Raw genomic sequence first — 14,587 nt, 5'->3', positions numbered from 1 at the left:
GCAGAAGGGTTTGGCTGAGATTCAAGGCACTGGGTACAAAATCAATAGTTGCAAAAATAAGGAGTGATGGGGGGGAAAAGGTGAAAAGTCGCAGATTGTACTGTGTCCCGACATTAGGATTTCACTGCAAAAATCACTCTATGGTGGAAGGACAGGAGGGTGGATGAGGCAGGGGAGGGGAGAGCTAACCTCAGGGTGACACAGTGCAGAGTGATGGAGGTCCAGGCAGGGGACACGCTGGCCTGCCAGGGTTAACACAGTTAGTCCACTTGCTCTCACACAGAGGTTACAAACAAATTCATTTGTGTTCACTCTGCGGTCCAACTCCTGGGGCAGTGGAATTGGTTTAAAGAACAACTGTATAAGCAATTAGGCAGTCTGGGTGTTTCTTGACTGCCTTGGTTTAACAACCTTTGCTTAAAACCACTCAATGCTTGTTTGTTGTGCGTTTAAAAAAGGGTTGTTAGTGAGGAAGGAAAAAACACTTTTGTCCATTTAAGAACCAGTTATTTTGAAAGGGTTGCTCGGAAATGTGAGTGGAAACAGTTGCAAACCCTACCTTCATAAAACTAAATGGGGGGGAAAAAGGGTTATGATATATCAGGATTATAAAAGTAATAGTCAAAAGTCAGTCTTCACTTTATAGGGTCTTTAATACTGGTAAACAGCTCGGGACATAATTCAGAGTTTGTTGTGGCTGCAGTGTTATTATGGTCATCTGTTGTGTCTGTGTTGGGTAGGTTGTTTTAAAGTGAATTTTTGTATTTGATCCAAGTTAAGCAAACTGCTACTTACAACTGCTTTGGCATTGCAAACTAATCACACAAGGTCACAAATGCAGACTGACTGTGGAGGGATGACTTTGCTTTGCTGCAAGTGCACATATTCAATTAACGTATATTAATAACTAAATCTGCCCACATATCTGTGTAGATTGTTGAAATGTGTTTTCTGAAAGCCATGTTGGTTGAAGTACACTGTTGCCCATAAAGTTGGAATACAACTTTATTCCAACTTTATGGGCAACAGTGTAGTAACAGTAGTAGTGTTGGTAGTAACTCTGCAGGTGAGGCATCATTTTCTTTATAGATTCTACTCGTGTCTATGGTGATCTCTTCGCTTTACTTTTACTTAGCGCTACTTGTGCTACTTTTACTTTTTTTGCAGATTATATTATACTATATTTGCCTCGCATTTGGATGATGATTGAAGTCACTGCCTACTACTATCACAACACTTATTCTCATGACAAACACGTCTCAACTCTGACTGGACGATATCCTAAAATGATACAAGACAGATTTAGAGGAAATGAAAACATCTTAACTGTTTTCTTTTTATCAAAACATTCCCCGACTTTTCAAAAAACAATTGAAAAATGACTTTAAACTGTTCCAAGCCTGGTAAAGGCATTATAAAACTCAATGACCTTTCCAGGACTTTCGTGACTGCAGGAACCCTGGAATTAGACATGGCAGTGTAAATGCAGCCTTCCGGTTAATGGAACTATGTCTTCATGGTGGTTTAAAACCATTTGAGAAGTTGTTTGTCAGTTGGAAAATCTGACGAGATTCAAAAACAATTGCAGTTAACGAATAACTGACAAAACTCACACAGAGAAAGGACACTGTGCTGCAGGGGGGAAACACTGATATAATGTACACAACAAAATACTTACAGCTGGATGGTCCCTGCCAAGAGTCTTCTCCCTGATGGCCAGAGCATCATTCAGCAGGTTGGCTGCTTCTTTGTATTTATTCTGATCCCTGACACATAACACATACACAGACAGACAGACAGCCATAGTTAGACACAGATGGACAGGTTATAGACACACACAAAGGACAAGAAACATAAACTATGCTAATAATTTTTCCCTAACAGGCCATTACTTTCAGTTCACAGGGTGGGAATAGCTTCTCTGTCGTTCCAACAGCCCAAGCTGCAGCGCTCCGACAACCAGCCCACCGTGTTCTCTCACTCCCTCAAGGAATCCAAAGTTGTTGGACTAGTATTCAAAGGCGATTTAAGATTTGTGGACGTAAGAAGCATGGGACAAATCCTGTAGTCCTGTGTCATTCCTTTTGTCCCGGTGTGCTTAGAGCAGGAAATTTACACCAACCACACACTATTACTGTACTGTAAATCTCTAGCTCTGGTAGAGAAAGCCATCCAACTATCATTTGGAGGTCCTGTAGAGGTCTGTCACACAATGCTAGATGTTAGAGTGATCAACAGTGTTTAGGAGGGACATGCCTCCATGTTGCACGGGTAACAAAAAGAGGAAATGTAGCAGGATCACATATTTTTCTGTCTCAGGTTTCCTTAACTGGGTATATTTACATTCTGAAAACCTGGGTGGTTTCCTTGTTTCTGTAACTCTAGTCTTAGAAGCAAATCTACATCCAATAAGTACAATGCTAAGCAAATGTGCCAAATTAAAAACAGTACATCATAGAGGAATTGACACAGTTCATATCATATCAAACAGATATATTAGATAACATTTTGTGACATGAAATGTTGACTGCTCTTAGTTAAGTCAAGATTTGAACAACTAAGATTGAGGTTGAAAGGGAAAACCCTAGTCAAAAGTCTTGCTAAAAATGTCTGTAAAGTATATGGTGTGTTCTACTTCTATAGAAAGGGAGCAGGATACTGAGATTGATAGACTTACCTGTAAACCAGAGCCAGGATATTGAGCATGGTGGCCACATCTGGATGGTCGTGTCCAGAGGTCTTCTCAAGGTCTTCCAGGGCCTGCTTGCAGAGGGGCACAGCCACTTCATACCTGCCCTGGGAGGCGTACTGGATCACCAAGTTGTGGAGGGTCCTCAGGCGGGCTGGGATCTCGTATCCCCCCTGCTGTGCCGCCGCTGCTGCAGCGCTGCCGTGAGGCTGCTGGACTGGAGAGGGATGGGGAAAAGGAAAGCAAGGAATCAGGATGCATATTTCTTTAGTTTAAATCATTCCAGCATGTGTTGGTTAGTGTTTTTCTTAAACACCCCAACAGGAAATAAGTTATGACCCATACCGAATGTCAATACAATAGTAGAGAAAAGGAAAAATATGCCAGAGGTGATGGCATCCTTCATTTCTTACCTTTCTAATTACTGGGCGCAATGGAGTCACGAAAATGGATAGAAGCCCTTGCAGTAACGAAGCAGTGGGTCTAAATGTGCTGTGTGTGTGTGTCTCTCATTGGAGACCGGCAGCACTATATTTATTCTGAAGGAGTGCAGGTACGGGTTAGGAGTGGGGGTGGCCCACAGTCATAATGAGTTTGGCCTCAGCACAGGAAGTGTACTAGAACCAAGTGATACCAGGTGCTGAGAACCACACACCCACACCCACACCCACTGTAGCCAGCAGCCCTGTGCCTAAATGACGGCCACTGCTAAAAGCTTAATTTGTGTAAATATGCAAACCATTACTGACAACTTGTTTTAAAGACGTACAAGACAAAAGGCAATAAAAATTGTTGTGTTTTTGAGCTGCTACACAAATAAGAGAAATATCTTATACTGCTTCTTCTGGTGTTTAAGCTAACACACCTAAATTCTTTTCACAGTAGGTACAGAATGCAGCAACATACAGATATTACAAGGAGTCCAAGTGCAAATGTAATTGCCCACTAACACACTTGGGACCAAACAATTCTCCAATTTCATATCAATAAGTGAACTCTCAAACTGAAACAGGTCTTCTTCCTTTACGTGATTGAGTGTTCAATGAATGAGTTAAAGGGATGGCAGAGCCATTTGGGGTTGGAAGGTTCCCGGTTAGATTCCAAACTCCTCCTAGTGCTGTTGAGCACCTGCCACCACTGTATAAACGGCTGAATGTGAGGTCATTGTAAAGCCATTTGGAGAATATAAACACAATATAAGTACAGTCCAAATACCATTGACTGAATAGAGTGGCTGACATGGTCCAGCATCACAATACCATAGTAACGCCTCTTTCACAAACACTAACAAGCGGTCAGTAATTGAGGTTTATGAATGAGACAAGAGTTGTTCAACACCCATTTGCCCTTTGTGACACATTCAATCTGGCACTGTACTGAATAAACTTAAAGGAGGAGAGACATACAGCAGAATCACACACACACACACACACACACACACACACACACACACACACACACACACACACACACACACACACACACACACACACACACACACACACACACACACACACACACACACACACACACACACACACACACACACACACACACACACACACACTCTCAGCAAGCTGTATTTCATAATAAGAGGATTCATGTGAGCGGCAGTGGTGTTTGATGACGTATACACACAGACAGCATTTTAAAGCAAGGCATTGATTTTGTACCTGCTCAGGAGTTCATTACATTATGAATCAGATTTATTAAATCAACTTGTTTTTAAACCAGGCAAGGCTGATAGTTCAGAAAATCAACCATGGGAAGGGGGGGTGTTATCTTCTTATATTTTATACATCAGTCAAAGAAAATTGCATAGTTTACACCATCCATATAATGATACCCATCCACCATACTGTATTATGTGGATGGGTAATCATTATATTGCTATATAATGGCTAACTACTTTCATACACACTCAAAGGATCAATTTAATGAGGGTCATCACAAGTATTTCCAGATGTGACTTAATCTCTATTGAGATTTATGTTGTTGAATACCTTCCCTCCCTTTTCTCAGCCCGATGCCATTAAACTGCCTGGACAGTGCTGAGAGCCAGAATGTAGCTATTTAAATCCTCAACATAAAGGATAGTAGGGCGGTTCTTATTTGACACAGAATCCCCAAACAAACCTGTTCCACTTCCTCCCAAGTGTAACCTGCACTGCAATAATACTTTTAAACAATACAATGAAAAAGGCGGAGCAAGCCTATTGTAACACTGCTAAGCTCACACACCAGTAAATCCACACTTCAATACAGCATCAGTCTACTCTACTGTCAATAAGTACCTGAGTCCACTTAATGCTGTTTTATATTTGAAATAAATATTTAGCCACCAAAACCGTTCAATCAACCATCAATAATAATAATTACAGTCACTGCAGCTTTCAAGGTGGCGGACCCATCGACTCCTTCTATAATAACTACAGTGCTTCAGTTTGTTTTCCACAGTCAAGAGTGAAGAACAGAGAGGTTAGTGAAACTCTTTTCTCTGGATGCATTAACTGAGGCCAAGTTACACAACATGTGTTACCTTTACATACATCAAGGTCCATTGCAGGTCAAGCTACAATACTCCTGAAGTCCTAACTCAAGCTGATCCTTACTTCAGAATCATTTGAATAATGTTGCCTAAATTTCATTATGCATTCTGGAAGCTACATTTCCATTCTGACTAAACCTCCTGAGTCTGAATGAAACAAATGAGTTCAACAGAAAGACAATTAGACAGTGTTGTCACTTAAAACTTCAGTTAATAGTTAAGTCTCCATGTTGTCATCCATCTTTACTGGTTTACAACATTCTCATACACCTGGTAGAGAAGATAACATAAAGCAGTCAAAGTTGGGTTCTATCCATTTGGCCTCTAGCCAGACTGAACTAGGTCCTGACTAATGGGCCTTTGCAGTCGACACAGCTCTGCCCAATTAGACTCTGCGGGAATGGGAGGGCATGAAAAGTGGGAAGGGACAAAAACTGGGGCGAGCATGCAGGAGGGAGTGAGTGATAGAAGAGAGGTGAGTGGTGTTGAAGCAAGGAGGCAAATCATTGATTCAAGTTGTTTTTCCTCCTCTTAGTTGTGGTATGTAGTTTCCAAAATTTGCCACATGACAACACCATCTGTGCTTAAATATACACATCCTAAGGCCAGTCACCAGATTTCACATTTTGGCCGAGAACTGAAAATGATTTGAAATATATAGAAGTAAAGTGAGGAAGAGGAAAGTGGAACACTCACTGCCTGGGGGTTGGTCATCCTGATCATCTGGGAAGAGGTCGTCCAGTGTCTCTTTAGTGGCGTCACTGGCGTCCTTCTCCTCCTGAGAGGAGAGGGGAGAAAAGAGGAGAGATTAGATAAGAGGGAGGGAAAAGGAGAGCAAGCATATAACAGGTCAAACTAATTTGTCAGCTGGTGAATATGATGGGTGTTAAATGCTTTATTTGCTTTTAAACAGTCCACACACTATTCAATTATCGAATAAAGCTCCAACTCGCTCTTATGCACACACACATTGGAGCTAATGACTGTATTTGACTGCAGAGAGTCCCCATAATAAGGGATGAAGACCCTCTTAGGCATTACTCTAATAACTATTTATGGATCAAAGCGAGTGTTACTGTCGAGAACTACAGATCAATACTTATGTCCTAGTGAAGTGTGTTCTTCCTTCGCTGCCGAGGGCAGAACAAACACTTCAGAAGCGGGAACTGAAGAAAGATCGTTTACAGTTTGAGAACTTCTGGAAATTTGAGGTTGTGTAGTTAATTATGATAACCTGTTTGCCTTTTTAGAGCTGTAGAGCCCTTGTTTCCATTTTCAGCCATTTATCCAGCTAGTTTGATCACAATTCATCACAATTACAATTCATCTACATGGTCATATTGTAATTTTATAATACTTTCTAGAACATCAAGACGCCACAGGTCCTACAGAAAGACTCACTGAGGGGGAGAGGTCCTCATCATATTTCTTTAGCTGGTTCATGAACTCCAGATGCTTCTTCTCCTCCTCCAGCTGAGCCACGCTCTGCTCACTCTTCTGTAGTTTCTGCTGCGTCCCAGCCAGCTCGTCCCTCAGCCATTGGTTCTCCTGGCAGAGTCGGCGGACCTGAGCGCGCAACTTCTGTTTCTCTGACTCCACCGAGCTCAGGTGGCTCGACAGCGCCATCATGACCTGGGCAGAGAGGAGGGCATTGATTTACACAGAAGAATTGTGAAGACTACACAAAGACTAGACTACTACAAATCATACCTGGTAGTGTGTGACAGGAGGATGACAGTGAACTATATACAGTAGATTCTGCCCTTTAATGTGTCAGTGCTTATACAATACAATACATAACACACTTAAACTGTTGCAAATAGAGGTCCTTGGGGTAAAATTGTCCATATAAGGGCATATAGTGTAGTTTAAGGTGAAAGTCGGGCAGAGGTATACAAGACAATTTTCAGCAACAGACCTCCAGAGTCTCACACTAGAGAAATTATGCAGTATAATATGCAACTAATATACAAGTTAGATTCCTCTAACAGAACAGGAGCTATGCACAAATTGATAAACATTGATTCCGGTGAGGAAACAAGTCTGCACATTTGTTTATGCATTGTATTGTAATTAGACATGGCCTGTGGGTGGATGTGGAAAAGGAGCTTAAGAATGCGGACGACACCACAGCGATAGGGTTGGTCTGGCATAATGATGAGTCAGCTCACAGAGGGGAGGTGCAGAGCCTGGTAAGATGTTGCTCAGAGAACAACCCGACTCTTAACACCAGCAAGACCGAGGAGCTCAGAGCTACAGAGGCTGTAGTCTGCAAACTATGTGATACCATAGGGGTCAGCTTTTTCTGCCTTTAGTCGGAACATATCATCCGCTCATGTAGACTAATAAAGGGAATCTATCATATACAATTGGTGGCAGTCCTGCTTTAAAATTCACTACAATTTACACAACAATCATATCCACCTTGTTGAAGTAAATCACCCAGACCAAATCTGTGAACCCTTGGACACTCACCTGTGCTTCACTCAGTCCCAGCTCCAGCATCTCCAGGGACTTACGGATCATATGGGACTTCTCCTCCACCAGGACGCCCTCTTCATCCTGTTTCAGGCAGCGTAACGTGCCCAGCAGGCCATCCAGGATGGAATGGTGCTCTTGCTTCAGGGCCTCCAGCCCCTGGATCACCTGCTTAGTCCGAGAGATGATCTCATCCTGGGACAGCTTCTCCCCAGGATCCTCCTCCTCTTTCACACACACCGCAGTGGACATGTCCTCACGCATCCTGGAAGTAAACCAAGAGGAGGAGAATACTGTGAAATGATGCATCAATAATAAACAGCAATGTATCCATGCAATGTAACCATCATTGCATCAATGTAAGCATCAAACTGCACTGAGGCAGGTCGCAAAAAACTCAAAAGGACTGTTAAAACAGCAGGAAAAATAATTGGACTTCCCCTGCCCTCTCTGGAGGACATTTTTAAGACTCGTTGTCTCCGCAGGGCCAACACCATCCTGAAAGATGCATCCCACCCTTGTTATTTCGTGTTCTGCCTGTTACCCTCTGGAAGGCCATACAGATCACTGAATTCAACAAAATCAAACATTACTTACACCCCAAAAGTCAATTGCAATATTGGGACATCTTGAGCTATGGGACTACTTATGTTTAAATGTATAAATGGAACTGTGTGTTGTTTATTCATTGTTATTTATTGCTGTTTATTTATTACTGTTCTAAGATTCAGGCACTTTACAAATGCATTTCGTTGTATTCTCATGTACAACGACAATAAAAGCTATTCTATTCTATCTCGGAACTATATGCTTGGTGGCGGTCTTGTGACCTCTACACTTGTTAGGTTCTGAGGCAACAATAAATGACAAACCAAAAAAAAAGGGGACTGTAAGCATACATAAATCTGACTTTGACCAAATTGACCAAAGCTTTGCAAACCTGTCTTTCTAATATTTCAAACATTCTGCCACGTTTGCAGACTGCCAACATTCACCCACAGGTCACACAATGTATGTGTGTGTGAATGTAAAGAATCTCTCATGACAAAAGAATCATTCCCAGAGCTCTTTCATCCAAAGCTTCAGCATCTCTCTGACCTTTTCTGTTTCAGTGACGCAGGATTTTTTGCAAGAGTTCTGGTTCGATCAATATGAATAACTAATGTGAAATGTGTTTTATATTCTCTGAAAATCTGTTTTTACGCAACATATGCAGCATGTGCATTGAGTCTTTGATGTGTCAGATTACAAACCTTGGGGCTGCCAGTCATATCCAGGATTAGATCAACCATAAGGATCGGCTATGCGGGGGTAATAAAACGGTCAAACTAAATTTCACAGAAAATGTCTCACATCCTGAATCCACCTTGTTTACTGAGGAAGATGAGGTGCAAAAGGTAACTGGATAAAGAATCCCATATTAGCTCAACATTGCACGTTATTAGTTGCTCTTTAGAGCAGCTTAAAAGACTCCCCGAGCAGTTCTTTCCACTCCATCTGGACTTTCTTTTAGCTGTGCATTCATTCACACACTTAACACACTTAAACGGATTATGACACAGTGCTGAGGAAGCACTTTCTGCAAATACACAAAAAAAGAAAACAGTCACTGAAGCAATAAAAGCATATTTCATTTACATCTTTCTTTAACAAATACTGAAAGCAAATGTTTCTGGTTACTGACTTACTAGTAACTAATATTATGCTATAGGCTATGTTGTAATCATACATGTGATGTAAACAAGCTTCCCCACCTCAGTTTAAGCTCCTGCGGTACAAGATGAAAGAAAATCTCCAGCTTCAGATTTCTTATTTCAATTCAAGCATAGGAGAGCAAACAATAGCAGACGAACGCCCTGTGTAGGCAAAGCAGACAGAGGAGAAGCTACAGCCTCCATCGCTCCATGTGACTCAGCAACCACCCTGCAGCCTATCAGCTGACTGCAGAGCAGGAAGCCGACGCTCTGCAGGAGGAGAAGAAAAACCAGCTCCAGGTGAGCAGCAGCGGCGGGCTTTAAACACACGTCGGGGAAATAACCCTGACAAAGACATTCACCTCATATTTTCACTCATTTACCGACCGAGCAGTTCCACAACGGCATTTTATAACCATTTCTGGCCACCTGGCAGAGTGGATGATAGAGCACCAAAATATTAGTATTTATTTTGTAGCAGGAGTTTTTGTTCAAGCCACAAAGTTTCCTTTATCAAACCGAATGTCACTTTAACATTAACACTGCAAAGCATCCCAACAAATACTGCAAAACACTGAACCTGTATCACACCAAATCAATGTTTAACCACTAAGATTATGCTCAACCACAAATCACAGACAGAAGTGAAAGTATCGGCATGTGCCTTTTCCTGTTCTGTCTTGGGTTGAAAGGGGAACTACCACAGCGAGAGAGAGAGTTATCTTTCTTGTCATGATAACGTTTGAGATGATAACATCTGGCTTGTAGCTGAGCAACCAGGCTATGCTGCAGGTCTAGGTACCCCAGCGATGAAGAGGACTCGATGTGAAGCCTCTTAATTAAGGTGGTGGTGGCGGGTCTTAAAAATAAACCTAGAGTGTCCGAGTGGCAGTGATGGCGGTTGGAGCAGAGAAAAGAGGAAGAGTAAGTGCTTGCCTCAGCCTTCATGTGAGGAGGGAGGTGGACAGGATGAGCGGTCTTAGTCAGCAACGTGAGGCCTGACAGTCAGAGACGATAAAAGCTGTCATTCACAACCGCAAAAAAGAAAGGCGGAGAGAGTTTGTGCAATGACACCGCATGTGAAATCCAAATTGCAACACTTTCATAAAAAAAAAAGTGTGACCAAAACAAATAAACGCTCATTTCGCCACTCTACAAATTACTCAATCAAAGCCTGATAAACAGAAGCTTTTCATATTGACAATACTTCAATCCTGACAGATAATGAACGTCAAACCAGTTCCATGGTCGAGCCAACAGCCTGCAGGTTTTCAGCTGAATTCACCGATTCGCTAAGCTCCTCCTCTGTGGTTGAGGTTGTGCGGATCACTAAAATCAAATGGTGTGTTTGTTTATGCTGGGAGAGGAATCCGGCAGCCTCTCTGCCACTGTGACATGTGATTGAAGACGTGCTATAAAACATGCCTGGCCTTCAACTTAAGGGTTAGTCACAGCTCTGAATGACTGCAACACTACTCCATGGTACTTGGTCATGGTATAAGCATGATAATACACTCTGGGATGTCACCCGGATATTGATTTTTTGGGAACTGGACAAAATGGCAGTCTACTTTTTTGCTGTTGCATGCTGCAGAACAATCTCACTGCCTGAGTCAACCATCCAGTCATCATGTGATCAGGTTGGCAGTGAGCTTCAGAGAAGAACAGAAGGGTTAACAGATCAGTCATGAGCCACGGCAGGGAACGCAGGAAGTGAGAAGTATGACTGGTATTAATGATGAACAGATTTTGTCCTCTGTGTTGGGATCTACACACCACAGAACTGTACAGGATTTTTACTCTAAAGGAAGCCAGCGCAGGAAAAGCTGGCTGACTTTGTATGAATTAGTTTGTCTATGACCTGCTGTGGGAAACTGTGTGTCACCTCCTGAAATGAGTCGCAGAAAGAAGCAAACATAAATAAGAGCAGCAGTCCAGAGGCAGAATAACACAGAGATAACACACAAGCTCCATTTATAATTCTTCATAATAATAATAATAATACTTCTCTGCAAGACTATCCACAGAATTAGCCATTATCAGCTTCTCCTTGTTCAGTCCCCAATACCAACATTTTGGAGGGAAATCACTTCCCCCTTCTTTTACTGCCCTGCTCTGCTGAGTGAGGACGCAACACTGACACTCATGATTGTCTGTGAGTACAAACTATGTGCTTTTTTTTTTTTTTAAATGCCACAATGCCTCTTTTATTTCAACACAATTGTGATGCTTAGAGACAACAATGTGCTGTAGTGAGGTTGTTTGTGCACTGTTGTGTCGAGGAAAAAGACCCCAGATCAGCTCAGGAAAGGTCTGGAGCCTTCTCCAAACACTTAGTAAAAGTTCCCATGAACAGGAGTCCAATGAGTCTGGAGGAAGAAGTCCAACCAGGCACAATCAAGTAAGGTCAATTTATTGCCAACATGATGTATAGCAACAGTGAGAATAAAGCCTGGACTTGACACTGAATCTTCTAGACATCATCTTGTATTCACTCAAAGTAGTCCCTCCTAGGATTAGTAACTTTTTCTAAACATACACCTATTTACAGATCATTACTGGTTAAAGTTCTATTCGTGGCTTATTTTCTTACTTGTCATCTCTGCAATGTAACATTTTCTTGCCCAACTTTGCTCTTCCTGGGATGCACTTGTGTGTCAAGTTTGTTTACACACGACTCAGTTGTTTACCACAATTTCCCAGAAAGCACTAATTTCCCAGAAACATTACACATTTTAACATGTGTTTTTGAAGTTGTCCAGGTGTCAGATATCACTATTAAGACATACATGTATTACTTTGTCCCAGGGGACTTTGTTTTTCACAGCACCTGTATAACTTGTCACTCTTTTCTCTTAATCTTTGCTCAGTTTCAATCACAGTCTGACATCTGCTGAGTCATTTAACACACACTAGAAAATTATAACACAAACAATGATACTAAATGATTGAACTTGGCTTGTAAAGTGTCATATAAGTATAAAGTAACATAACATAACAATGATTTATAGACAACAGCTGCAGGTAGATGTTTCTCTGAGGCATCAGGTGCTGTACACAGACACTCTCTGCTCTGGTTAGCACATAAGACCATACTCAGGTCTTACCAAGTGAATTCAATGAATGTATTTGACGTGAACATGAGGGAGAGATACAAACCGGGGCGGAAGACGAAGATAGTGAGAGAAAAACACCACGCTCGCATACATCGGTGACAGAGACGACGTGCAACTTGTATATCTTCTGTATGTTCATTGACACAAACCTGACGACAGTCCTTGAACATAAATTCAGGCTAAGACATTGCTGTTGATACATCTTACAACTGGAAAGTGTGGATTGAGGCACTGCTCCCTGATGGTTTGATCTGTAGAAGTGGCACCAGTAGTACAGGTTTACATACCTTATCTACCTTTTCAGGCAGAGCTCTAGCATCACAACAAAAACTGCTGAGACAACACAGCACTGTAATTATCATAACCCACCCTAAGCAAATCTAAAGCCTGCCACCTAAAACCCCTGAAATCTCTGATCCACAACAAGCAGAGGCACATACAGGTAGTGGTGAGCACCTTTGGGTGGATTAAACATTAGAGACTGGTGGGTGGGCAAAGTGAGATGAAACTCACAGACTGTGTATCTGCCTTGGCGTTTTTCAGATCCCAGCTGTGATCTGCACACTGAGATCCACTGTCCCTGTCTGAAGCTGATTCTACATAGGCAGCATTCACAGCTCCGATCTCCCTCTGAATATCAATGACAAGACACCCAACACAGCAACACCAACACACAAATCTAGGTTTATAGTGCCGCAAAGGCAAACCAATAGCCTCCTAACCTTTAACCATCCGCAGTTTGACGTCTCTTAACCGCGTCCACGTCTCTAGTTCTTGGTGGTTTGTCCTAACCTCTGTCCTTTACAGACGGATTAACCTGAAGAACCAGTTAGTAGAACTGTCCACTGCCACACTTAAAGCAGTGCTAACGCTGAGCTAGCTGCTACCGCTGTCAGTGTCTTGTTAATGTGCTTATGGTCTTTGGCTAATTCCTGCAACTAATGTAAACACTGAACATGACAACACAAGTGGGATATTTTGTAAATAAATTGAACCAATGCCTTCGTAAATCCAAGGCCTGTGATCTGGCAAATATAACACTTACAACAGCATATGATTCAACACCGGTATTTTAGAGTGGGATTAATTAGCGAATGAGACCATTCCAAGAAATACACCGAGCCGCTCTTACCGTTCTCTAGGACATCCGTTGCCAATGTAGCAGGACTGTATGTTCGGTTTCCTCGGCCCTTTACTTCATAAACCACGCTTGATTTACAATTGAACGGAGGTCTTCTTCTTCTTCTGGTCGGTTAAGTATAAATCATGGGAGTTAGCGCGGCGTGAAGTAAATATCCAGCTGACCGACGCTATACTGCAACGAACCCCCGGGAAATGTAACTGATGGTCAGCTAGTTACATTAGTTGCGCTCCTATCAGAACGCTACTCTCACACAGCAAACAAAGCTCTGGCGTCATTTGGTTCCATGGCACTGACGGGTCTCAGTCCCCCACTCCACGGTACCTTCACGGGCTGGAAAGTGACGGAAGGTGACAGCTCGGAGCTCCACTCACTCTCTGAACCCACGGAGCGTGAAAATGGCGTTTCCCGGTGCCCCCCCTCCGAATCTTACTGGGTAATGATGTCATCCTTCCCTGATCAAAGGGATAGTTTACGGGACGCTTCTAAGACGTGCAGCAATAATTAATGCGAATAATACACATAACAGTAATAATAATAGGTGATTATTATAACAATCTATAAATAACACATAAGCGTCGAGGCTAATACAATTTTGACTCACTAGGAAAATATCATACTTTTTTTTAAATATATATATGTATTTAACGTTATAATTCACTGTATCTGGTTTGATAATGTTTTTCAGATTAAAAAAATTATAAAATTGCTTTAGTTATTAGTATAACTTTGTAGTAGTAGTTCATAGTGCTATAATTCATGGATTGTTTTAGAATATTGTTCTTCCCTGTCTATCTGCTTTGTATGTTACTTTGCAAATAAATGAAATATTTTTTCGATTTTTAGAGGTACGGTGTCAACAGTGACTTCAGATTTTAGGAACATCAGATTTCGGTTTTTAATTTCAACACTGCAGTGCAC

At 41.9% G+C, this 14,587-nt stretch overlaps 1 protein-coding gene across 5 annotated transcripts in view; it reads right to left on the bottom strand.

The window, feature by feature from the left end:
- The window catches only part of klc1a (kinesin light chain 1a), a 36,639-nt gene extending 22,551 nt beyond the window's left edge, over nucleotides 1-14,088 (bottom strand). For 3 of the 5 annotated variants that reach the window (XM_076166073.1, XM_076166078.1, XM_076166077.1), the window contains exons 1-6: nucleotides 13,658-14,088; nucleotides 7,713-7,980; nucleotides 6,639-6,869; nucleotides 5,934-6,015; nucleotides 2,678-2,906; nucleotides 1,679-1,766 (exon numbers count right to left, since the gene is read on the bottom strand). In XM_076166073.1, coding sequence (XP_076022188.1) covers nucleotides 1,679-1,766; nucleotides 2,678-2,906; nucleotides 5,934-6,015; nucleotides 6,639-6,869; nucleotides 7,713-7,979 — 897 coding nt within the window. In that variant the 5' untranslated portion in view covers nucleotide 7,980; nucleotides 13,658-14,088. Of the gene's footprint in view, nucleotides 1-1,678; nucleotides 1,767-2,677; nucleotides 2,907-5,933; nucleotides 6,016-6,638; nucleotides 6,870-7,712; nucleotides 7,981-9,469; nucleotides 9,579-13,247; nucleotides 13,336-13,657 lie in introns of those variants that run through there. The other 2 variants (XM_076166075.1, XM_076166074.1) reach the window with 2 other exon arrangements.
- Between the last annotated feature and the right edge of the window lie 499 nt (nucleotides 14,089-14,587).

This window comes from Genypterus blacodes, unplaced genomic scaffold, assembly GCF_046128005.1.
Source record: "Genypterus blacodes isolate CSIRO-AG114 ecotype Tasmania unplaced genomic scaffold, CSIRO-AGI_Gbla_v1 ptg000154l_1, whole genome shotgun sequence".
Classification (NCBI taxonomy): Eukaryota; Metazoa; Chordata; class Actinopteri; order Ophidiiformes; family Ophidiidae; genus Genypterus; species Genypterus blacodes.
The sequence above is the reverse complement of the archived record's forward strand: the minus strand, read 5'-3'. Positions and strand labels throughout refer to the sequence as shown.